At 42.1% G+C, this 23,815-nt stretch overlaps 1 protein-coding gene across 1 annotated transcript in view; it reads right to left on the reverse strand.

The window, feature by feature from the left end:
• Nucleotides 1-22,825, reverse strand: part of PKD2 (polycystin 2, transient receptor potential cation channel) — a 58,694-nt gene extending 35,869 nt beyond the window's left edge. Inside the window, exons 1-2 of the mRNA XM_061419715.1 lie at nucleotides 22,137-22,825; nucleotides 13,047-13,160 (exon numbers count right to left, since the gene is read on the reverse strand). Of these exons, the coding sequence (XP_061275699.1) occupies nucleotides 13,047-13,160; nucleotides 22,137-22,737 (715 nt within the window). The 5' untranslated portion in view covers nucleotides 22,738-22,825. The remainder of the gene's footprint in view (nucleotides 1-13,046; nucleotides 13,161-22,136) is intronic.
• Nucleotides 22,826-23,815: the final 990 nt, after the last annotated feature.

The raw sequence follows: 23,815 nt of genomic DNA on the forward strand, positions 1-23,815 counted from the left end.
TGTAATAGTACATACCTGGGATCTTTTGAGGGAGTTCATCATTATCTTCATTACCTCCACCATTGTTTCAGTTCAGTTGCCCAGTTGTGTCTGACTCTCTGCGACCCCATGAATCGCAGCATGCCAGGCCTTCCTGTCCATCACCAACTCCCAGAATTTTCTGGAACTCTCTTATTTTTCGATAATCCAGCGGATGTTGGCAATTTGATCTCTGGTTCTTCTGCCTTTTCTAAGACCAACTTGAACATCTGGAAGTTCACGGTTCACGTATTGCTGAAGCCTGGCTTGGAGAATTTTGAGCGTTACTTTACTAGTGTGTGAGATGAGTGCAATTGTGCGGTAGTTTGAGCACTCTTTGGCATTGCCTTTCTTTGGGATTGGAGTGAAAACTGACCTTTTCCAGTCCTGTGGCCACTGCTGAGTTTTCCAAATTTGCTGGCACTGTCACAGCATCATCTTTCAGGATTTGGAATAGCTCAACTGGAATTCCATCACCTCCACTAGCTTTGTTCATAGTGATGCTTTCTAAGGCCCACTTGACTTCACATTCCAGGATGTCTGGCTCTAGGTGAGTGATCACACCATCATTAATTATCTGGGTCGTAAAGATCTTTTTTGTACAGTTATTCTGTGTATTCTTACCAACTCTTCTTGATATCTTCTGCTTCTGTTAGGTCCATACCATTTCTGTCCTTTATGGAGCACATCTTTGCATGAAATGTTCCCTTGGTATCTCTAATTTTCTTGAAGAGATCTCTAGTCTCTCCCATTCTGTTGTTTTCCTCTATTTCTTTGCATTGATCGCTGAGGAAGTCTTTCTTATCTCTCCTTGCTATTCTTTGGCGCTCTGCATTTCAGATGCTTATATCTTTCCTTTTCTCCTTTGCTTTTCACTTCTCTTCTTTTCATAGCTATTTGTAACGCCTTCTCAGACAGCCATTTTGCTTTTTTGCATTTCTTTTCCATGGGGATGGTCTTGATCCTTGTCTCCTGTACAATGTCATGAACCTCCATCTGTGATTGCTGCACTTAGAGCATCACTAAGAACAAAGCTAGTGGAGGTGATGGAATTCTAGTTGAGCTATTTCAAATCCTGGAAGATGATGCTGTAAAAGTGCTGCACTCAATAGGCCAACAAATTTGGAAAACTCAGCAGTGGCCACAGGACTGGAAAAGGTCAGTTTTCATTCAAATCTCTAACAAAGGCAATGCCAAAGAATGCTCAAACTACCACACAGTTGCACTCATCTCACATACTAGTAAAGTAATGCTCAAAATTCTCCAAGCCAGGTTTTAGCAATACATGAACTGTGAACTTCCATATATTCAAGCTGGATTTAGAAAAGGCAGATGAAGCAGATATCAAGTTGTCAACATCCACTGGATCATGAAAAAGGCAAGAGAATTCCAGAAAAACATCTATTTCCGCTTTATTGATTATGCCAAACCTTTGACTGTGTGGATCACAATAAACTGTGAAAAATTCTGAAAGAGATGGGATACCAGACCACCTGACCTGCCTCTTCAAATATCTGTAAGCAGGTCAGGAAGCAACAGTTAGAACTGGACATGGAACAACAAACTGGTTCAAAATAGGAAAAGGAGTACATCAAGGCTGTATATTGTCACCCTGCTTATTTAACTTATATGCAGAGTACATCATGAGAAACACTGGGCTGGATGAAGCACAAGCTGGAATCAAGATGGCTGGGAAAAATATCAATAAGCTCAGAAATGCCGATGACACCACCCTTATGGCAGAAAGTGAAGAGGAACTAAAGAGCCTCTTGATGAAAGTGAAAATGGAGAGTGAAAAAGTTGGCTTAAAGCTCAACATTCAGAAAACAAAGATCATGGCATCCAATCCCAACACTTCATGGCAAATAGATGGAGAAACAGTGGAAATAGTGACAGACTTTATTTTTCTGGGCTCAAAAGTCACTGCAGATGGTGACTGCAGCCATGAAATTAAAAGATGCTTACTCCTTGGAAGAAAACTTATGATCAACCTAGACAGCATATTAAAAAGCAGAGACATTATCTTGACAACAAAAGTCCGTCTAGTCAAGGCCATGGTTTTTCCAGTATTCATGTATGGATGTGAGAGTTGGACTGTGAAGAAGGCTGAGCGCTGAAGAATTGATGCTTTTGAACTGTGGTGTTGGAGAAGACTCTTGAGAGTCCCTTGGACTGCAAGGAGATCCAACCAGTCCATCCTAAAGGAGATCAGTCCTGGGTGTTCATTAGAAGGAGTGATGTTGAAGCTGAAACTCCAATACTTTGGCCACCTGATGTGAAGAGCTGACTCTTTGGAAAAGACCCCCTGATGCTGGGAAAGATTGAGGGCGGGAGGAGAAGGGGACGACAGAGGATGAGATGGTTGGATGTCATCACTGACTCAGTGGACATGAGTTTGAGTGAACTCTGGGAATTGGTGATGGACAACAGGGAGGCCATGGGTGCTGCAGTCCATGGGGTCGCAAAGAGTTAGACACGACTGAGTGACTGAACTGAACTGAGCAGAAAGTACCAGATATTCAAAAGGAATAGAAGGTTAGAAAAAGTAAGCAAAGACCATACAGTGAAATCTATTACATAAAGATTCAGACTTTATCTGGAAGGTGAGGTGGTTATAGCATGTTCGATGGAAGAATGGCCTGGTTTAATCTGGGTCAGAGATGGAAGTCTGGAGGCAGTACCTGGGAGTTCAAAGTCCAGACATCGGGTGCTGTCCAGCCTGTGGTCCAATGGTGTTCAAGGCCATCTTCTTAAAATTTAAATGTATCTTGTCAGCCCCCTACTCAAAACCCTGGTTTCCCCTTACCAAAGCCCACTGGACCTGCAGGGCCTGACCTTTGACCACCTTTCCATCCTCATCTGATGGCACTCTCTCCAGTCATTGCACTCAGCTTCCAGAATGTTCTGAACCCTATGCTGCCTCATACTATTCACTCTTGCTGTCCCTTCTTCAACTGACTGGCTCCCATTCTTGCTTCAGGTCTGAGAGGCCTTCCCTGCAGGGAAACCCTCTTCCCAATTGTCTTTCTTATCACTTACTACCACCTCTAAAGCTAGTGCTAATATGTTTTTAATTAAATTACTGAACAGTCCATTGAATCAATAAATGAATAAGTGAGGAAAGAGATGATTAAGGTTAAAAAGGATAACAGCAATGTATGAAAGAAGATAGATTTGAAAAGCACCATAGAGGAAGAAATATGTGGAACAATCTCACGAGAAGAGTGAGGGAAAGAATCTAGGATGATGCCCATGTTTGGGCATTATTAATCCAATTACATTAATATTAAGTAACCTAATTAACTTTAATCTAGTTAGAGAATGTGAGCAAAGCATGTTCGGAAGGGCAGGATAATGAGTCCAGGTTGAGGAATGTTAAGGATGAGATGCCTGTGAGATGCAGCAGGGGAGGGTCCAGGGAAAGTCGGCATGAGGTTTGTAGTTCACACGAAAGGTTGAGAGGCACTTGGGAGCGGCAGCACACAGGACCACTTGAAGCTGTGGAAAGATCCCTTTAAGAGAAAGCCAAAGACTCAGTCACAGAAAATCCTCTGTCTAGACACATTCTGGGAAGGAAAAAATTAAGAAAATGAATAGAGCAAGGAGGAATACAGAAAGAGACGGAGTCACAGAAGCCAAAGCGGGAAGTTTCTAGAGTACCAAATGCCACGGGACCAGATGTGAGAGAAAGGCTAAAAGCAGCCCATAAAATTTGGCAATTAAGAGCTCCCTGGTGACCTGGGTGAGGGTCTTTCAGGAGGTAGAGTGAAGCTGCAGAAAAAGTTAGTGAAATTTAGTCACTAAAAAGAGTGAATTAAAGTTAGTAAAACTCCCAACTATTTTAATCCAGTTTTGGTTAATATTCAAAGGAACTTGTAAGTAACAAGTTGTGATGGAAATCTCTGAGGGACAGAGGTCGTCAATGCAAGTGCTTTAATGAATGCATGTATTAAGTAGTATAGCTTTTTAAAAAATAAACAAGAGAGAAGGATATGTAATATTTACAAAGAAGTTACCACGAAGAAATAAACAGAAAGCTATGCATGTAAAGGCCATGCTTAAAGTAATATTTATATATGGATATACATTTCTTGCTGTTGTAGCTTTTGTCTAGTTTACCAAAAAGGACAAACAGCTTTCCAGCCACAGTGGGTCTTCAGTAGTTACTTCCCACAGATGGGAGCCTGCGAACTTAAAACTGCACGTTTGCTATGGGGACCTCCATGGGGAGCTGAATGCTTGTCACCAGAAATGGAATTAGCTCCCGCCAGTGTGATGATTAACCCACTGACTTCCACTTCACTGACCTGGTTGTCAACAATTAATCTGCATGGGTTCTCTCCTGATGTTCAAGCTGGTTTTAGAAAAGGCAGAGGAACCAGAGATCAAATTGCCAACATCCGCTGGATCATGGAAAAAGCAAGAGAGTTCCAGAAAAGCATCTATTTCTGCTTTATTGACTATGCCAAAGCCTTTGACTGTGTGGATCACAATAAACTGTGGAAAATTCTGAAAGAGATGGGACTACCAGACCACCAGATCTGCCTCTTGAGAAATCTGTATGCAGGTCAGGAAGCAACAGTTAGAACTGGACATGGAACAACAAACTGGTTCAAAATAGGAAAAGGAGTACCTCAAGGCTGTATATTGTCACCCTGTTTATTTAACTTCTATGCAGAGTACATCATGAGAAACGCTGGACTGGAAGAAACACAAGCTGGAATCAAGATTGCTGGGAGAAATATCAATAACCTCAGATATGCAGATGACACCACCCTTATGGCAGAAAGTGAAGAGGAACTCAAAAGCCTCTTGATGAAAGTGAAAGCAGAGAGTGAAAAAGTTGGCTTAAAGCTCAACATTCAGAAAACGAAGATCATGGCATCCGGTCCCACCACTTCATGGGAAATAGATGGGGAAACAGTGGAGACAGTGTCAGACTTTATTTTTCTGGGCTCCAAAATTACTACAGATGGTGACTGCAGCCATGAAATTAAAAGACGCTTACTCCTTGGAAGGAAAGTTATGACCAACCTAGATAGCATATTCAAAAGCAGAGACATTACTTTGTCAACAAAGGTCCAGCTAGTCAAGGCTATGGTTTTTCCTGTGGTCATGTATGGATGTGAGAGTTGGACTGTGAAGAAGGCTGAGCGCCGAAGAATTGATGCTTTTGAACTGTGGTGTTGGAGAAGACTCTTGAGAGTCCCTTGGACTGCAAGGAGATCTAACCAGTCCATTCTGAAGGAGATCAGCCCGGGGATTTCTTTGGAAGAAATGATGCTAAAGCTGAAATTCCAGTACTTTGACCACCTCATGCGAAGAGTTGACTCATTGGAAAAGACTCTGATGCTGGGAGGGATTAGGGGCAGGAGGAGAAGGGGACGATAGAGGAGGAGATGGCTGGATGGCATCACTGACTCGATGGACGTGAGTCTGAGTGAACTCCGGGAGTTGGTAATGGACAGGGAGGCCTGGCGTGCTGCAATTCATGGGGTAGCAAAGAGTCGGACACAACTGAGCGACTGATCTGATCTGATCTGTATACTATCATGCTTACAAGATTTTTACAATAAAACATTCATTCCCTTTTTAATTGACATATAATTAACAAATACTAATAGTGTAAGTTTAAGGTGTACAATGTGTGGATTTGATACTATTTCTTTTTTTTAGAATATAAGGCAAAGTCTCCTTCTTTCAAAGATAAAGGAATGGAGGTTCCTAGGTTTCTTCTTAAAAGGGCCCTTCCTGTCCTAGGACATGCGTGTGTGCATGCTGTGGCTTGTTATGTCCAACTCTTTGTGACCCTATGGACTATAGCCTGCCAGGCTCCTCTGTCCATGGGGAATTTTCAGGCAAGAATACCAGAGTGGATTGCCATGTCCTCCTCCAGGGGATCTTCCCAACCAAGGGATCAAACCCTTGGCTATTATGTTTCCTACACTGGCAGGCAGCTTCTTCGCCACTAGCACCACCTGGGAAGCCCTAGGACATATCATACTGGATGATGATGATGTTTCTCTCTCCATTTTCATTACTTCTTTAGCTACTAGAGAGTTAAGATGAAAGACTTTCCCACATTAATTGTTTATACTTCCTACTCTGTAAAATAGGTTTTATTTTCTATTCTGTAAAATATTTAGTGTAATCTTAGTGTTTTTCTCAATGACTGATGGATAGTAAACATGTTAAAATGTTAATCCTTTGTCGTATTTCTTGTAAGTATTCTTTACAACTGTTTTCTGCCTTTTAATTCTGTCTGTTCCTTTGATGTATAGAAATTATTAATTTCTATGATGTTGACTCAACTTCTCGTGTGATTTCTATTATTATGTTTAAACACAGGAGATTTGAACAACTGGAAGGACTGATGCTAAAGTGAAGCTCCAATTCTTGGCCACCTTATGCAAAGAGCCAACTCATTGGAAAAGACCCTAATGCTGGGAAAGATTGAAGGCAAAAGGAGAAGGGGGAGGCAGAGGATGAGGTGATTAGATTGTATTATTGACTCAGTGGACATAAGCTTGAGTAAACTCTGGGAAATAATGAAAGACAGGGAAGCCTGGCAGGATGTAATCCATTGGGTCACAAAGAGTCAGACACAACTTAGGGACTGAACAACAGCATATATATAAGTACTTTGATGATCAATTCACAGGAGTCTTAGGTTTCAAGAAAGAATAAAATCTAAATGACAGGGAAAGTGGGAATACTTGGTATTTCCATGGTATTCCTATCCTCTTGGTTAATCAGACTGATTTTAAAGCCATAAGGGCTAGAACCAACACTGCTAAGGTGGAAAATAAGCTCTTTATGGGCACTTAACTGCTCCAAATGAATGTTCAATCAATTAGAAACTACAGTTCTATAGAACCTACTGATGAGAGAAGTCAGCCATTGTCAACAATCTTTGGGACAAATTTTGCTCTTATTTACTATTATTAATATAATAAATGACAGCATCCTAGAACTTTTTGTGTATTACTCCTAATTGCCACTTTTAAAATAAGAATCTTTCAAAATAAGTACTCTACAGATGAGCAAACGAAGGCTCAGAAAGGTTAAATAACTTGCTCAGGTTCACCTAGCGTATAAGTGGTGGGATTTGAACCTAGATCTCTGTGATGCCAAAGAATCACATTTCCTACTATTTAGGCTGCCTTCTTGAATCCTATCTACCTCATATAAAGGGCTTCTAATATGCAAGGCACAAGGATAAGTACTTATCTTATTTACCCACAGAGTAATGAGATGGATATTATTAGTTGTCTTTTGATATTGATATCGCTGGTAAGATTTTAAAACTGGTAATTAAAAAGATGATTTTGAATAAAAGGGAAAGAACTCAATCACTAGGAGCCAGTAAGGCTCCGCCTGGAGTAAATCATGCCTACTTATCCTCACTTGCTTTTTAATTTGGTCAACAGCTGATAGACTAGCTGACAGATCAGAAGAACAGTGGAGTTACTCAGGTAAGCATTTGAAAAAATCTTTCTTATCTTATTTCATGAGCCGTCTGAGCTAGAAGATAATATAATTCAGTGAACTCCACCCAAAGAGCTTTGACTAATGGACTGATGTTCTTAGACCGAATCTTTTTGATTTATTAATTTACTAGGATAAGGACTTGGATAATATCAACTCTGTTGATGCTGTAAAGCTGAGAGGGCTAACTGATACACGAGATGGATGAATCTAGATCCAAGATAATTTCAACAGATTGGAATGAACAGATCCTAATGAGCTGAAACTGAACAGGGCTGAAAGGGAAGGCCTTCACTACATTCCAGGAAAAATACTCAAATACTAGCTAGGGGACACAGTGCTTTATAGTTTGTGGTGAAGAGACTAAGGAATGATGTATCCGAAGAGTCAGGCAATGGCAGGATGCACAGACTGCAATGTAGTATTTGCATGAGAATGCCCATGGCCCCATGTCTCCACTCTTTCATGGTGAGGCTCGTGCTGTACGTTCAAAGACTACGATAAACTGCAGGAAATTTCTATCACGTGGGTTGTTTAAAAGTATGTCTCTAATCACATGATCAATAGTTAACAGAACTGGAAAGGTTTAACTTAGAGCAGACTTGGAGGAGATCGAATGTCTGTCTCCAAACTTCTGATGGGCTGGAGGAGAGACAAGGAAAAAGTCTTTGGTGTTAGGTGGGCTTGGAGAGTAGAACTAAGAGTGGAGGTTAGATGAGGATGGACTTTGGCTTCGCATAAGGAAGAACTTTCCAACACAGCCATAGAAAAATGAAATGAACTATTTCAAAGGAGTCAATTCCTTAATCTGGAACTCTTGCTCAGTCAGAGGCAGGATGACTGACCTTTTGGGAAAGATGCTGCCAGGCAGAGGAGGGAATTTCACCATTCAGAGGAGGCTTGATCCATGACTGCCAAAATTCCCTCTTACCAGAGATTCTAGAATATTCTGAAAATAAAACTTTGATGTAAAAAAAAAGGTAGCTGATAAAACAAAAAAAATGTGATGAGTATGAAAAAGAACAAAAAGCATAAAAATTCTAAAATAAACAAGAAATGACAAGTTAGTTACACGACAAGGTTGTTCCCCAAAACTCTAGCTAGCTATTTAGTTTATTTATCTGGCCTAGTTCCCAAACCTTGTCAGTGTATCTGAAAACTCACTTCTCTGAGCCACAGCTGGAAGGCTTTGACCTAGCAGATCTAGGCATGCTATAATTATAAAAAAGATTCTCTCAGTGATTCTGATGTTCAGGCAATTTGGGGGAACGCTGAAATTTTAGACTTACTTATACAAATTTTTGTATTTTGCATAATAGATGTGTATGAATATGTGTCATGTTGAAAAAAACAGTAATAATAATGATTCTAATCTACCTGTTGAAATTTAAGGCCACTATAGTTTAGTATTTGAAATGCACAGTAGGAAGTCAAGAGATACCTAAAGTAATAGGCAAGTTTGGCCTTGGAGTACAAAATGAAGCAGGGCAAAGGCTAACAGAGTTTTGCCAGGAGAACATACTGGTCATAGCAAACATCCTCTTCCAAAAACACAAAAGACGACTCTACACATGGAGATCACCAAACTGTCAATATTAAAATCAGATTGATTATATTCTTTGCAGTCAAAGATGGAGAAGCTCTATACAGTCAGCAAAAACAAGACTGGGAGCAGACTGTAGCTCAGACATGAACTATTTAAATTAATTAAATTCATACTTAAATTGGAGAAAGTAGGGAAAACCATCAGGCCATTCAGGTATGACATAACGCAAACCCGTTACAATTATACAGTGGAAGTGACACATGGATTCAAGGGATTAGATCTGATAGACAGAGTGCCTGAAGAACTATGGACGGAGGTTCATGACATTGTACAGGAGGCGGTGATCAAAACCATTCCCAAGAAAAAGAAATGCAAAAAAGCGAAATGGTTGCCTGAGGAGGCCTTACAAACAGCTGAGAAAAGAAGAAAAGTAAAAGGCAAAGGAGAAAAGGAAAGATATATCCATTTGAATGCAGAGTTCCAAAGAATAGCAAGGAGAGATAAAAAAGCCTTCCTCAGTGAACAATGCAAAGAAACAGAGGAAAACAACAGAATGGGAAAGACTAGAGATCTCTTCAAGAAAATTAGAGATACCAAGGAAACATTTCATGCAAAGATGGGCACAATAAAGGACAGAAACAGTATGGACCTAACAGAAGCAGATGATATTAAGAAGAGGTGGCAAGAATAAATAGAAGAACTATACAAAAAAAAGATCTTAATTACCCAGATAACAATGAACTGTGATCATTTACCTAGAGCCAGATATCTTGGAAGGTAAAGTCAAGTGGGCCTTAGGAAGCATCATGACGAAAGCTAGTGGAGATGAAGTAATTCCAGCTGAGCTGTTTCAAATTCTAAAAGATGACACTGCTAAAGTGCTGCACTCAATATGCCAACAAATTTGGAAAACTCAGCAGTGGCCACAGGACTGGAAAAGGTTGTTTTCATTTCAATCCCAAAAAAGGGCAATGCCAAAGAATGTTCAAACTACCTCACAATTGCACTCATTTCACATGCTAGTAAAATAATGCTCAAAATTATCCAAGCTAGGCTTCAACAGTACATGAACTGAGAATTCCCAGATATTCAAGCTGGATTTTGAAAAGGCAGAGGAACCAGAGATCAAACTGCCAATATCTGTTGGATCATAGAAAAAACAAGAGAATTCCAGAAAAACATCTAATTCTGCTTTATTGACTATGCCAAAGCCTTTGACAATGTGGATCACAACTATGGAAACTCTTCAAGAGATGGTAATACCGGAGCACCTTACCGGCCTCATGAGAAACCTGTATGCTGGTCAAGAAGCAATAGTTAGACCAGACATGAAACAACAGACTGGTTCCAAATTGGGAAAGGAGTACCTCAAGGCTGTATACTGTCACCCTGCTTATTTAACTTATATGCAGAGGACCTCATGTGAAATGCTGGGCTGGTTGAAGCACAAACTGGAATCAAGATTGCTGGTAGAAATATCAATATCCTCAGATATACAGATGATACCACCCTTATGGCAGAAAGTGAAGAAGAACTAAAGAGCCTCTTGAAGGTGAAAGAGGAGTGAAAAGCCTGGCTTAAAACTCAACATTCAAAAAATGAAGATCATGGCTTCTGGTCCCATCACTTCATGGCAAATAAGTGGGGAAACAATGAAAACAGTGAGAGACTTTATTTTCTTGGGCTCCAAAATTACTGATGATGGTGACTGCAGCCATGAAATTAAAAGAGACTTGTTCTTGGAAGAAAAGTTATAACAAACCTAGACAGCATATTAAAAAGCAGAGACGTTACTTTGCCCACAAAGGTCTGTCTAGCCAAAGCTTTGGTTTTTCCAGTAGCGATGTACGGATGTGAGAGTTGGACCATACAGAAAGCGGAGTACCAAAGAATTGATGCTTTTGAACTGTGTTATTAGAGAAGACTCTTGAGAGTCCCTTGGACTGCAAGATCAGACCAGTCAATCCTAAAGGAAATCAGTCCTGAATATTCATTGGAAGGACTGATGTTCAAGCTGAAGCTCCAATACTTTGGCCACCTTATGCAAAGAACCAACACATTAGAAAAGATCCTGATGCTGGGAAAGATTGAAGGCAGGAGGGGAAAGGGACAATAGAGGACAAGATGGTTGGATGGCATCACCGACTCAATGGACATGAGTTTGAGCAAGCTCTGGGAGATGGTGAAGGACAGACAAGCCTGGCATGCTGCAATCCATGGGGTTGCAAAGAGTTGGACATGACTGAGTGACTGCACAAAAACAACATAGTTTAATATTTAAGCACCATTTCTACAGTGGAAGCAAACTTGCCTTTAGTATTTATTCTAAGATCTAACAGCATAGAACATAAAAGTTCAAAATATCCCATCTCTTGCTTTATAACCTTTAAAGAACTGAATAGATCATTTGTAGATTTTCAGCACTGCCTAGACAACATATGTTTTCAGAAGTAATGAAAGATTTTTTCCTTAACAAATAACAGAAATTTTCAGATAATTAGGTAGAAAAAAGCAAGAAAATGGATGTTGTTCAGACATATATGTTGTTGTTTAGTTGCTAAGTCGTGTCCACCTTTCTTGTGACCCCATGGACTACAGCCCGCCAGACTCCTCTGTCCATGGGATGTCCCAGGTGAGAATACTGGAGTGGGTAGCCATTTCCTTCTCTAGGGGATCTTCTTGACCCAGGGATCTAACCTGTGTCTCCTGCATTTCAGGGGGATTCTTTAACACTGAACCACCAGGGAAGCCCCTCATACATATACACTTTTTAGCTTAACTAACTTTTCCCCCCGCCTTAAGTTCCCATGTGGATAGGCAAAGTCTCAGAAAGTGTAAGAAGTCATGCTCTGCTAAAGCTCATTAAAAGCTTACTAGTATTAATAAAAACCTGTGTGGGGATGTTAAATAAATCAATATTTAATTTCTTAAAATTACAAATATCAAAACTTAAATGTTTCCTTAATCTTTTATGTTCAACTTACACATCTTTTTATAAATCTAGTTAAAAAAAATTTTTTTAAGGAAGCTTTTAGCACTCAGTTAAATTCAAGGTGGTCAATTTTAATATAATACGAATGGCATTATTACAGTATTGATTAAATTCTAACTCTCTCCACTTACAAAGAAGGGGATACTTTCCAAGGGTGGTGTCGGTTTTTAAGCATTTCTTAGTGGACACTGTAAGAACAAACTCCTTTCCCTGAGGAATATACTAAGAGGGCCTTTGGTCATAAACCTGTTTCCTCTCTGTTCTCATACAGGGCTTCAGATGGGACAGGACAGCACTCTATCATCATCCCTTGATTCAGAGGTAATCCATTGCCCGTGACTTTCTGGATTTTGAGGCACATGGTTTCAAAGACATGCTTTTTAGCTAAGGCATCCCTCCCCAGTTCTCAGAGGATGTGGGTATGTATTGAAAGAAGAAGGAGATGAGTCTGCAGTAAGTTTCCTACAGAGTGAAAATCCACAGTTACTGAAGATTTGAAGAAATAATGAGAATGAAGGCATTCACACAACACACCCAAATCCAGAAAAAGGGGACTTTTAAATATATAGAGCCATAAAAGCAATATTAGGTGACACTATATGTATTTTCTGAAAGTTAAACTACATACTCTACTTAATTCCTTTACAGACTTTACACTAACTGATGTAGTGATACTGACACTATAATTATTGCTCAAACATCTAACACAAAAGTCCTTTTACTTGGTTCCTTGATGTCTGGGCGTCTTGGTGTCTGCTCCGTGCATGTCACAGTGAAAATGGTCACAGCTGATAATAAAGTGGCCGATCAGATAATGCCAAATTTTGATCAACGTTTATCTGAGGACAGATGAGAACTTTACCAAATTCTAAACTAGAATTAATAACAGAGAAGAGAACTTCTGAAGTAACTGTTTAGGTGCATCCATAGGTCCTTTTAGTCATGATTTTGACAGGGCAAATATGCAACTTTTCCTCTATTGGAAGGAAATGTTCTACTTACAGATGCACAAGACTATGAGAAAAAGGAGGTATGTGGCCAGTTCCCGTAAAACACTTTTAAGGTATTTCTCTCGGTCAGTGCTGCTTTCCTCCATGAGTCTTGTTCCCCAGAGACCTTTAAAATAATAATAAAAGATGTCATTTTATTTTTCAAAAATCTCATGAATGGTGAAAGAAAAAAACACATAAAAATAGTATACTTTAAGGGAGGCTCTCCTGTTTTTCTTTTTTTTAGCATGCTCTAAAAACAACTGAGAAATGGTTTTAGTAGAAGTACCTTTAATTTGGGAATACATCAGTCTCCACTGTCTCACCTCCACAAGATGTGCAAAACACAAGGCAACAATCTGATCACTGTCTAAGCTCCCAACCTCATTAGAAAATATCTTAGTGAAAAATTAGAAAGAGAAGAGGAAATTTGGGCAGCCTACGAGAGGAGGTTAAATAATTGTGCATACATATCAGCTCTGCCTATATGCAGGAGGAATTATCATACTACTAAATTAATTATCCTCTTAAGTAACTACATTGTAAATGATACCTTTTAGGTCACCTCTGATAAAAAGAAGTCCTGGTTGGAGCACCACTTCATCGTGGAAACATCTATCAATATTCTAACACACTGGTATAAAATCTCTGCTCTGTACCCATTTTTGCCTTTTAAGAAATTCAACGCTGAGTGATTACACTAAATATGCTTAGCCAAACAGATTTTTAAAATTTAAATTAGCATATGATTTTTAAATTAAAAGCAACAACTCATCCGCCTTCTCTCTCTCTCTTTGGAGAAAGAGTAAAATCAGCAACCGTGCTCCATATTTTAGCAGATGGAAAAAGTGTTGGGCCAGCTGAGCAAAGATGACATAAGCCTTGGTGAGCTGGCTGGAGAGAGATCCCGCAGTTTTGGACGCAGCCAGCAGACAGACATGGTGGCCGTCCAAACCCCCGCTAGTGAACAGTGTGGTCAAGTCACATTACTGGTTACTTGGAAGAGCCTTAGCATTTTCCAAAAAAGACAAACCTCTCAATCCTTTTTGTTAGATTAACTCGGCTGTTAATGGCAAATTGCCTCACACTCGAGTCCACAGAGTTTAACCCCTTCCTCATGGAAACTCACACGGCCACTGACGCCACAATCAAGCCACAGAGAACGGGGGGGAATGGTATATGGTCTTGCACTCGGAAGAAATGACTTCATCTCTAGTGTTTATGTACTTTTTAAGTCTTATAATCATACATTAGTTCCAATCCTAAATTGGGGTATTTCATTTCCTTTTCTTTTTCTCTCCCAAATTTCTTTTGGAAAAATCAGCATCTGCCTTCAAAGACACTGTGTTACGCGTCCTGGGTTTCACCACCCCAAAAGTGGAGCATAACTTATGACCAGGTTTGCTCTGCCAAGATCTGGTAGTTGTCAGGGAATTACTCACTCAGAAGAAATGCAGCAAGAGAATGTTTGTTCGCTGAAACTCTATCATATTAAAGAATTATTACAAATTTAGATGACATGGAAAATTACAACTCAGAATAACACAGAGGCAGCCAAATATTAGGCTCAGTAGCCCTGGACACGACCACACCATTTCTTTGGGTGTATTTCTTTTGGAGGCCAGGCCTAAAATATACACATAAGTGGAAATTGCTAGTCCCTTGACCATCAGGAGAGACGGCTGCCTTGCTTCACTTGGTCAGTGATTTCACTCTTTCCCATGGTTTATAAACAATTATGCACTAAGGAAAAGTCATAGTTCTTAATATTTACAAATGGTTTTGCTTGACCTATAAATAGAAAAACCAAACTCCTATCAAATTTTCTTTAAGCTAAATTTGCAATAGTCGATAGTAATTTAATTCTAGCCCTTGAAGGAAACATTTCAAACAAAAAGAAGCCCTTTTATTTATATTTTATAAAAATGTATTTCTATGCATTTACTTTTTCTAAATTACTCTACCTACCTCCTCAAATATGTATTGCTATAAAAATTTCATACAGTTTCCCTATTGGGTGTATATATGTAGGGTCAGTCTTCGGATATAGGGACCCCCTCACATCTTAATGGGTAAGAAATGGCTGCAACTACAAATGGGAAAAATAGCTGTCCTATAGCCAACATGTTTCCCATGTTTAGCAAGAATGATACAATAGGAATGGTTAAGGGTAGAGTTCAAGTCCAAAATGGCAGCATTCTTCAAAAGTAACTTTTGTCTTTTCCCACCATTGTCCCAGCTGTGGAGGGAGGACCTAAAGGTACTCACGTTCTGTAGATAAAGTGTCTCCATCTGTTAGGAGGATGTGATCTGAGAGGACAGGGGACAATATGCAATTTCCTTCCCGTGTAAGAAGGTGCTTAGTCAATGCCAGAGCCCAAAGTCAGAGCACATTACCTAAATAGTGTTCCTTATTAATATGCATATGGGGGAGTCCTGAGATGGATAATCCAAAACAGCAAAAATGTCTCCAACATAACTGACTTTGATGGGGCTTCCCTGGTGGTCCAGTGGTTGGGACTTTGCCTTCTAATGCAGGGGATGTGGGTTTGATCTCTGGTCGGGGAGCTATGATCCCACCTGCCTTGCAGTCAAAAAACATAAAACGGAAGCAGTATCGTAACAAATTCAATAAAAGATGTAAAAAAAAAAAAAAAAGGTTTACAAAAAAAATCTTAAAAAAAAACACAAAAACCTGCAGGCTTCCAATGCAAGGGTCATGGGTTCAATCCCTGGTTGGAGAACTAAGATCCCAAAGGCTGTGTGGTGCAGCCAAAAAAATTTTTGAAAAAATTCCATTTTGCAACTCTTTTATCCAAATGCTTCTAAGTGAAAGTCTCTCAGTCGTATCCAACTCTTTGAGACCCCATGGACTGTACAGTCCAAGGAATTCTCCAGGTCAGAATACTGGAGTAGGTAGCCTTTCCCTTTTCCAGGGGATCTTCCCAACCCAGGAGTCAAACCCAGGTCTCCTGCATTACACGTGGATTCTTTACGAGTTGAGCCATAAGGGAAGCCCAAGAATACTGGAGAGGGTAGCCTGTCCCTTCGCCAGAGGATCTTCCTAACCCAGGAATTGAACCGGGGTCTCCTGCATTGCAGGCATATTCTTTATCAACTGAGCTATCAGGGAAGCCCAAATGCTTATAAGCCCTTTTTCTTTTGCAATTTATAAAAAATATCACAGCGAGAACAACATAATGAACCCTCATGTATCCCTCACCCAGCTTTAACAATTACCATCAACTCCACACCAACCTTGATTCTTCAAAATCCTCACCAACTCAATTTTTTTTTGTTGTTTCTTTGTATTTTTTTTTGGTTATGCCACAGGGTATGTGCGCTGTTAGTTCCCTGACTAGGGATGAAGCCCCTTTCATTGGAAGCACTGAGCCTTAACCACTGGACTGCCAAGGAAGTCCTCCTCAATTATTTTGAAACTAATTGCAGTGATCGTATCATCTCATCTTGTTAATATATCTCTCAGTTCTATGGTAAAAAGATTCAGTGTGGATCTTTTGCCTCACATTAACTCTGTCTCATCTGAAATGCATTAACCTCCTCAGGACTCCTTGATCATGACAAGGTGTGGTGGGGGGTCTGGAGTCTGCTGCTGCTGCTAAGTTGCTTCAATCGTGTCCAACTCTGTGCGACCCCATAGACAGCAGCCCATCAGGCTCCTCGGTCCCTGGGATTTTCCAGGCAAGAGTACTGGAGTGGGTTGCCCGTGCCTTCTCCGTCTGGAGTCTGAGCTGTGTTTAAATGAAGCATCAGCCCTTAGGAGCTATGAGACCTTACTTCAAACCATGAGCCTTCACTTCCTCATTTGGAAACGGGATAAGAGTACTTCTCCGTGGGGTTGCTCTGGGAATAAGAAATTTTATATGTGTACAGCATTTAGAGTGGTTGGAAGAGGCCCATTTATGGTTTCAGAAATAGGTTCAAATCTGGGAGACATCCTACTTCTGATGCTAAGTTGGTGTGAAGACTCAAATCCATGCAGACTTTGAAGTTACTGTGAATAGCCTGACTGAATTCTCATTGGATTCATGTCATAAAAGAATCCCGTTTTTTGTGCTTGGACACACGTGGATCTTGCGTAGAAAGATGAATACAATCCTTTCTAATAGTTATTTGAATTGCTTGGACACCTTCAGAAAGGGAAGTGACTTTTTATTATTGGTCCATTTTCTATAGAACAGTCAGTTGCTACTTTAAATGATACTGACTTTTGAGCCTCCAATTCTTAGGCAGCCTCCTCCTGAGGTGAAGACAGGAATGTGTCACAGATTACACGCATATTCCACAGACAACTCACACTCACATGCCCCAAACTGAGATTTCTGTCTTTTTTCCTTTATCTAGAAAACTGTTTTCCCTGTGGCTAAATAGGTGGGTTAATGGTACCAAGTCAGAAACACGGGTTTCATTTTAGAATAGGCCCTTTTGATAACCTTCACATGGGGCTGGACCACAATTCTGATGGGTTCTGCCTCTCTTTAATCTAGCTTTCTTCCATCCCAGCTCACAGTCCTTGGCTGCAGCCTTTGTCACCTTTTCCTAACCTGTTCTCCATCTCACCCCATTCCCTACATCTTTGCTAGAATCATCTTCAGATTGGCATGTGACTGTATCAGTCCCCTGCTTGAAGCCCTCACTGTCTCTGTCTATAGGAAAAAGTATTAATACCAATGAGGTACCAGCCATCTTGGTCTTACTTCTGTTATTCTTCCCTTCCCAACTCCCCTCACTGAATTCTTCAAAATGTTACTCTAGTTTTACTTCTAACCTCCCCAGATAGAACTAACTGGTCCTCTCTTCTTTGGGTACCTGCCATATCTGGGACCTGGCACTGCAATTATTTACTTACACCTGTGGTCCCCCTACTATAAACTCCTTGGGAATTGGGACCTTATATTATTCATCTCTGTATCCCTAGTACCTACCACAGAGGAGATGCTCCATAAATGTTTGTTGACTGCACAAATTCTGTTACTAGCAGAGTCTTATCATACCTCACAGAGTAACAGCCCTCCCTCAAACAAAATCCCCTCACAATGAAAATACAAAGTCTCATTTGTTCACAATTATAATGCAAATAAAAAGGGGAAAAGGAAGAAATTATGGAGTGAGGGTTGGATTAAAAATACTGGGAAAGTCATAATAGCCAAAAGGTAGAAACAACCCAAATGTTCATCAGCTGACGAATGTTGCTGCTGCTGCTGCTAAGTCGCTTCAGTCATGTCCGACTCTGTGCGACCCCATAGACGGCAGCCCACCAAGCTCCCCCGTCCCTGGGATTCTCCAGGCAAGACACTGGAGTGGGTTGCCATTTCCTTCTCCAATGCAGGAAAGTGAAAAGTGAAAGCGAAGTCGCTCAGTCGTGTCCGACTCATAGTGACCCCATGGACTGCAGCCTACCAGGCTCCTCCGTCCATGGGATTTTCCAGGCAAGAGTACTGGAGTGGGGTGCTGTTGCCTTCTCCCAACTGATGAATGGATAAACAAAATGTGTTGTATACATACAAGAGGATACTATTCAGTCATCAAAACAAATGAAGTTCAGATACATGCTACAACATTGATAAATGTTAAAAAACATTATACTAAGCGAAATAAGCCAGATGTGAAAGGACAATAACTGTATGATTCCACTAATATGAGGTACCTAGAACAGGAAATTGGAGGAGGAAATGGCAACCCACTCCAGAATTCTTGCCTAGAGAATCCCAGGGACGGGGGAGCCTGGTGGGCTGCCGTCTATGGGGTCGCACAGAGTTGGACACGACTGAAGCGATTTAGCAGCAGCAGCAGCAGAACAGGAAAATTCATCGAGACAGAGAGGCTGTAGGGCAGGGAAGAAAAGGGGAGCTGGGAGTTAGTATTTAATGGGCAGACTTGTTTGGGATGATGAAAAAGTTCTGGACATGGACAGTGATGACGTATGTCTGAAACAGTAAACAGAAAGTGACTTTAATAAATTGATACATCCATAAAACACATTCAACTTTGGAAATTCAGAAAATCTGATAACTCATATAGAGTCTCAAATTTTATCTCTGCGTTAAAAAGTGTTTGCTAAGAAAAAAGTAAACAAGATCATTGAGTTGGAGATGCTTTTAAGCTTGGAGCAGTCTTTCGATCTTTTAGCCTTCTTTTTTTGCCTCTGGTCCAGGTCATCACCTCCCCTTCACTGGCTGCCCCCTACCTCGTCCTCCTGCCTCCCTATCTCCCTCCGTAAGCGCTCCTGCACAGCACGAGGCCTGACTCATATTCCCTTTCGGCGTGTTCTGCTCCTGCTCAAAAACTTTCAACTGCTTCTTAGTATTTAGAGGTAATTTCTTAATTCCCTGGTTAGACACAATGCTTTCCATAATCAGGCCTCAAACTTCTTCTTTGCCATCTTACTCCTGCTAAGAGAATAGATCTATTCAGTGTCCAAGGAGAAATGATCATTTGTTTTCCCACTCAGATTCGTGTCATTAAACAACATGCTGAAGCTAGAAGGGAACTTGAAGATTAGGTTCAACTCTTCCATTTTATAAATGACAAACAAAGGCTAGGAAGTCTGATGTGAGACCTCCAGGGAAGCGCCTGAAAAAGCCAAACTTAAGTTTGGCTCCTATCTTTAGAAATTCCAAGTCACTCTCTCTCTTCTGACCCTGTTGCTGCTGCTAGTCGTGTCCAACTCTGTGCAACCCCATAGATGGCAGCCCACCAGGCTTCCCCATCCCTGGGATTCTCCAGGCAAGAACACTCGAGTGGGTTGCCATTTCCTTCTCCACTTCTGACCCTGGGCACTACTTATATAATGCACTAAAGATTTCTGTCATTGTATCCCAAGACGGGGGTTCGATCACTGATAGCTCAGTGGTAAAGAATCTGCCTGCCAATGCAGGAGACTCAGGTTTGATCCCTGGGTTGGGAAGATCCCCTGGAGAAGGAAATGACAACCCACTCCAGTATTCTTGCCTGGGAAAATCCATGGACAGAGGAGCCTGGCAGGCTAGTCCATGGGATCACAAGAGTCAGACATGACTTAGCGACTAAACAACAATAACAATATCCTATGAGGGAAAAAAATATCACAATTTATTCATGGTTACTCATTTCACATTTCTGGGTTTCCGTCCATAGGTAAATGGTGATATATTATTTTAGTTCTTTTTTTTTTTGGTGGCAACTAGCACAGTCTATTTTCACAGTAGGTACTACTAATTATCTAACAAAGGTTATTTAATAAGTGACAAGGATATCAATTATATTTCTTCACAAAGTAATAAAATTTATTTCTAAAATTTTCTATAAAAAAAGATTCTCATGATTCTACTCTCCTAACTGATAAGATTAGGAGATCTTATCAACCATTGATAAAGTTGGACCAGAAGTTTTACTATTACTTTATTCACTGTAAATTTTCTGAAACTTTTCTTTAAAAGAAATAAACTTACATATGCATTCACATATTTCACGTAGTTATAGTCCATTATTGAGCTTTTTCAGACAATATGAAATGTGTTATTAAATACTTAAGCTGAGTTAAAAGGATCATGACTTTACATTACTTATTAACTTATAAGAAACCCCTCATTTCAGTGAATATTTTAAAAACCACAATTAATACAAAGTAAAATAATACAAATTTTGTTTGAATACAATTTGGAACCTTAAAAAAGTATTAATGAGTTTTTTCACTAATCTTCTCACACAGGTGACTAAAAAGGATCTTTGGATCCCCACCACGCCCTGAATCAAATAAACTAGCATAATCACTATGTAAGAGCACCAAAATGTACTTTTAGAATCCATGACTTAATCTCTACTTACGAAGCACTCACAACATGGCAGACCTGCTACATATTTTATGTCTCATCTCATTTAATTTTCCCATGTCAAGAGCTAAGTATTATGATTATGTCTTTTTTAAAACAAAATTAAAAAACTGGAGATCAGAGCGGTTAAGCAGTTTGCTAGAGGTCATTCAGTCAATGTGTGGTAGAACTGGGATTCAGGTACAAGCCTGACTTGGTATTAATCATGTTGCTATGAAAATACCTGGATAGTTTTTTGTGCAAGATTTTCAAAACTGACAGGAACGGAAGGGAAGGGAGAATTTCAAAAGACTGAGACTGGAAAAACTCTTAAAACTAGAGATTAAAATCATTCGGATGGTAAGAGCAAATGCAACTCTTTTCCAAGGATGCCTCTGACAAAACTTTGCAAAAACAGGATCCCATCTGCTCCTGGAAAATTTGTGTCCTCTTAAAAGGCACTGGCAAGTTTTGAAAATTCCTTTCCTGCCTTTTGGAGAGCTGGGTGCACCAAACTGACATATTTCCACACAGCTGGTATCTGATGACTTCACTGTTTCATTGGAATGTCAAAGAACATTAATTTAGTTATTTAAAAACATACTTTCAAGTTTTTCAAACAATGTTAACATTTACTTTGCAACTGTTTAGGGGGAAAAAATGCCTAGAATTAGAAATGGCCAAATAACTGTTTTCCTAAGCATTGTATTCTATTCGTAGTGTTCTCAACAGCTCCCTCTCCCCTAAACAACCACAGATATCACCAAAACAACATCAGTGACTACCCAATGACACTCCTCCCACAACCGGGACACTGTTGCTTACCCTTTCCAGAACGGGATAAGGGGCAACAGGGCATCCAGGCCAGTGGAAGGCCATGGGTGCTAGCACAGAATTTTCGTTTTTATTTAGTGAAATTAGCAAATATGCAGTTGCAACCACCATTAGCTGTCTTAGAATATTTTTTCCCCCTACAAGATAAAAAATCTTCAGATGTACCCTCTTTACTCTAATACGACTTTCATTTATTTCCAAAGGCAAACGTAAGATGACAGATCTTCTTTTAGAAGGAGGTATCCAATAAATTTGCACCAACAAGGGCGCCGTGGAATTCCGCGCTAGGTACCGGAAATAGAGCAGAATTAGCAGAGGTGGGGAAGACGCTTCCAAGGGAGGCGGGGACGCAAAGGGGATGCGAGCTGGAGCCCGGGAGAGCTGCCCTCAGCGGGAATGGCTCCGACAGCACCCGCAGTTCTGGTTTGTGCATCAGCTGCTGAGGGTCGCGCTCTTACCTCGCAGCCCGCGAACGAGTCTCTCGGCCCAGGCCACTCGGGGATGCTGCCCGTCCAGGGGGAGGTGGCGATGCAGCGGGTCCCCGCCGCCGGCGGGGCTGGGACTCGGCGGGCCCTGGTCCTCTCGCTGACGCCGCCTCCCGCTCGGATGGCCCGCACCGTGGTAGCCCCCCAGCCCCCGGCCCCGGGCGCCCGCGGAGCTCACGGCCGAGGAGGAGGCCGACCTCCTGCTGCCGGGGCGCCACTCTACGTCCATCTCCACCACCATTCCCCCTTCTTCTCCCTCGACCTCCTCTTCCTCCTCTTCCTCCTCGGCCTCGAAGCCCGGGTTGTCGCGGCTCCACGCCTGCCGCGAGCACGACGAGAGCGGAGGAGATGGGGAGGCCGAGGCTCCGGCCGGGGGATCCCGCGCGGCCGCCTGCCGGATGCGCTCCATCTCGATCTCCAGGCCCCTCTGCTCGCGGAGGCCGCCCGGGGCAGCGAGGCCGGCGCCGGCAATCGCGCCGCCCGCCATCAGCCGCCCGGGGCCCGGCGCTCGAGGGGCCGGCGAACGCCTTGCGTCCCCGGGCTGCTGCGGCTGCACGCGGCTCGAGTTCACCATCACGGTCACTGGTGCCCGGGGCGCCCTCGCCGCGCGCCGTCCTCGGCGCCGCCTGCCGCAGGAGCCATGTTCCTTTCTTCCTTGGGCCCGCCGCCTCCTGCTCCCCGCCCCCGACCTCCCCGCTGTCCCGCGTCCCTCTCCCGCCCCCTCGGCCCGCCTCCCGCTGGCCTCGCCTCGCCCAGCGGCCGCGGCGCGCTGCAGGGGGAGGCGCGAGGAAGCCGCCCCCGCAGGCGGCGCGCTCTGGGAGCGGCGTCCGGGCCGGAGTTCCAAGTGCAGCCAGAGCCCGGGCGCGGGCGCCCACATTCCATTCCGGTGGAAGGGCGCGGGCGGGGTGCGAGTCGCTGACCCGCCCCCTTGCCTGCCCGCAGGGAAAGGGTTTCAGGAGCTGTCACTGCCTGCGTGACTTGAGATAATGCTTGGGTCCCCGTTACCGGCCAGTCACTTCTACCTCGATTGACCAAAGTGCGGGGAGAGAGGTAAACCACTTTATGGGATAGTGAGAAAAAACGAGATCCAGCCTGAACTGATGTCTGCACCAGGGGCAAAATCTTTCCTTCATCTGAAAACTATCAATACTGACAAACTCCTAGCGCTGACTTCCTTGGCCTTTGGAGGGCGGCCCTCCTCGCCCCGATTATGCTGCTTTTTGGATGGTCTCTTTGGTTGGCTTCTCTCTCCACACTTTGTGGGGACCCCAAGGATATGGTCCTGGGGCTTCTGAATGGCTGGTGCTCCGCGTGAGGTCCGCGGATCCCTTCCCACCACCCCACCACCCGTGACTAGTGGAATCCTACACATCCAGCTCGACACTCTGCAGTTGTCTCAAACTTCATTCATCCCAAACGACATTTATTATTTATTATCTTTTCACCTCTTCTCTAAGCCTGCATCACCTTCTGTATCCCCGGTTGAGATCTGAGGCATCCCTCAACTCCCCAAACTACACTTCATATTATCCTCATCTACCTACTCTTGTCCTACACTTCATTTTCCCCAAACTGTCTTACTTCTGCCCCACAAATATCTCTCGGATAGGACCTCTGATACTCATTCCTACTGTCAATGATTTTTGTCCAGG

Source organism: Bos javanicus, chromosome 6 (assembly GCF_032452875.1).
Source record: "Bos javanicus breed banteng chromosome 6, ARS-OSU_banteng_1.0, whole genome shotgun sequence".
NCBI lineage: Eukaryota > Metazoa > Chordata > Mammalia > Artiodactyla > Bovidae > Bos > Bos javanicus.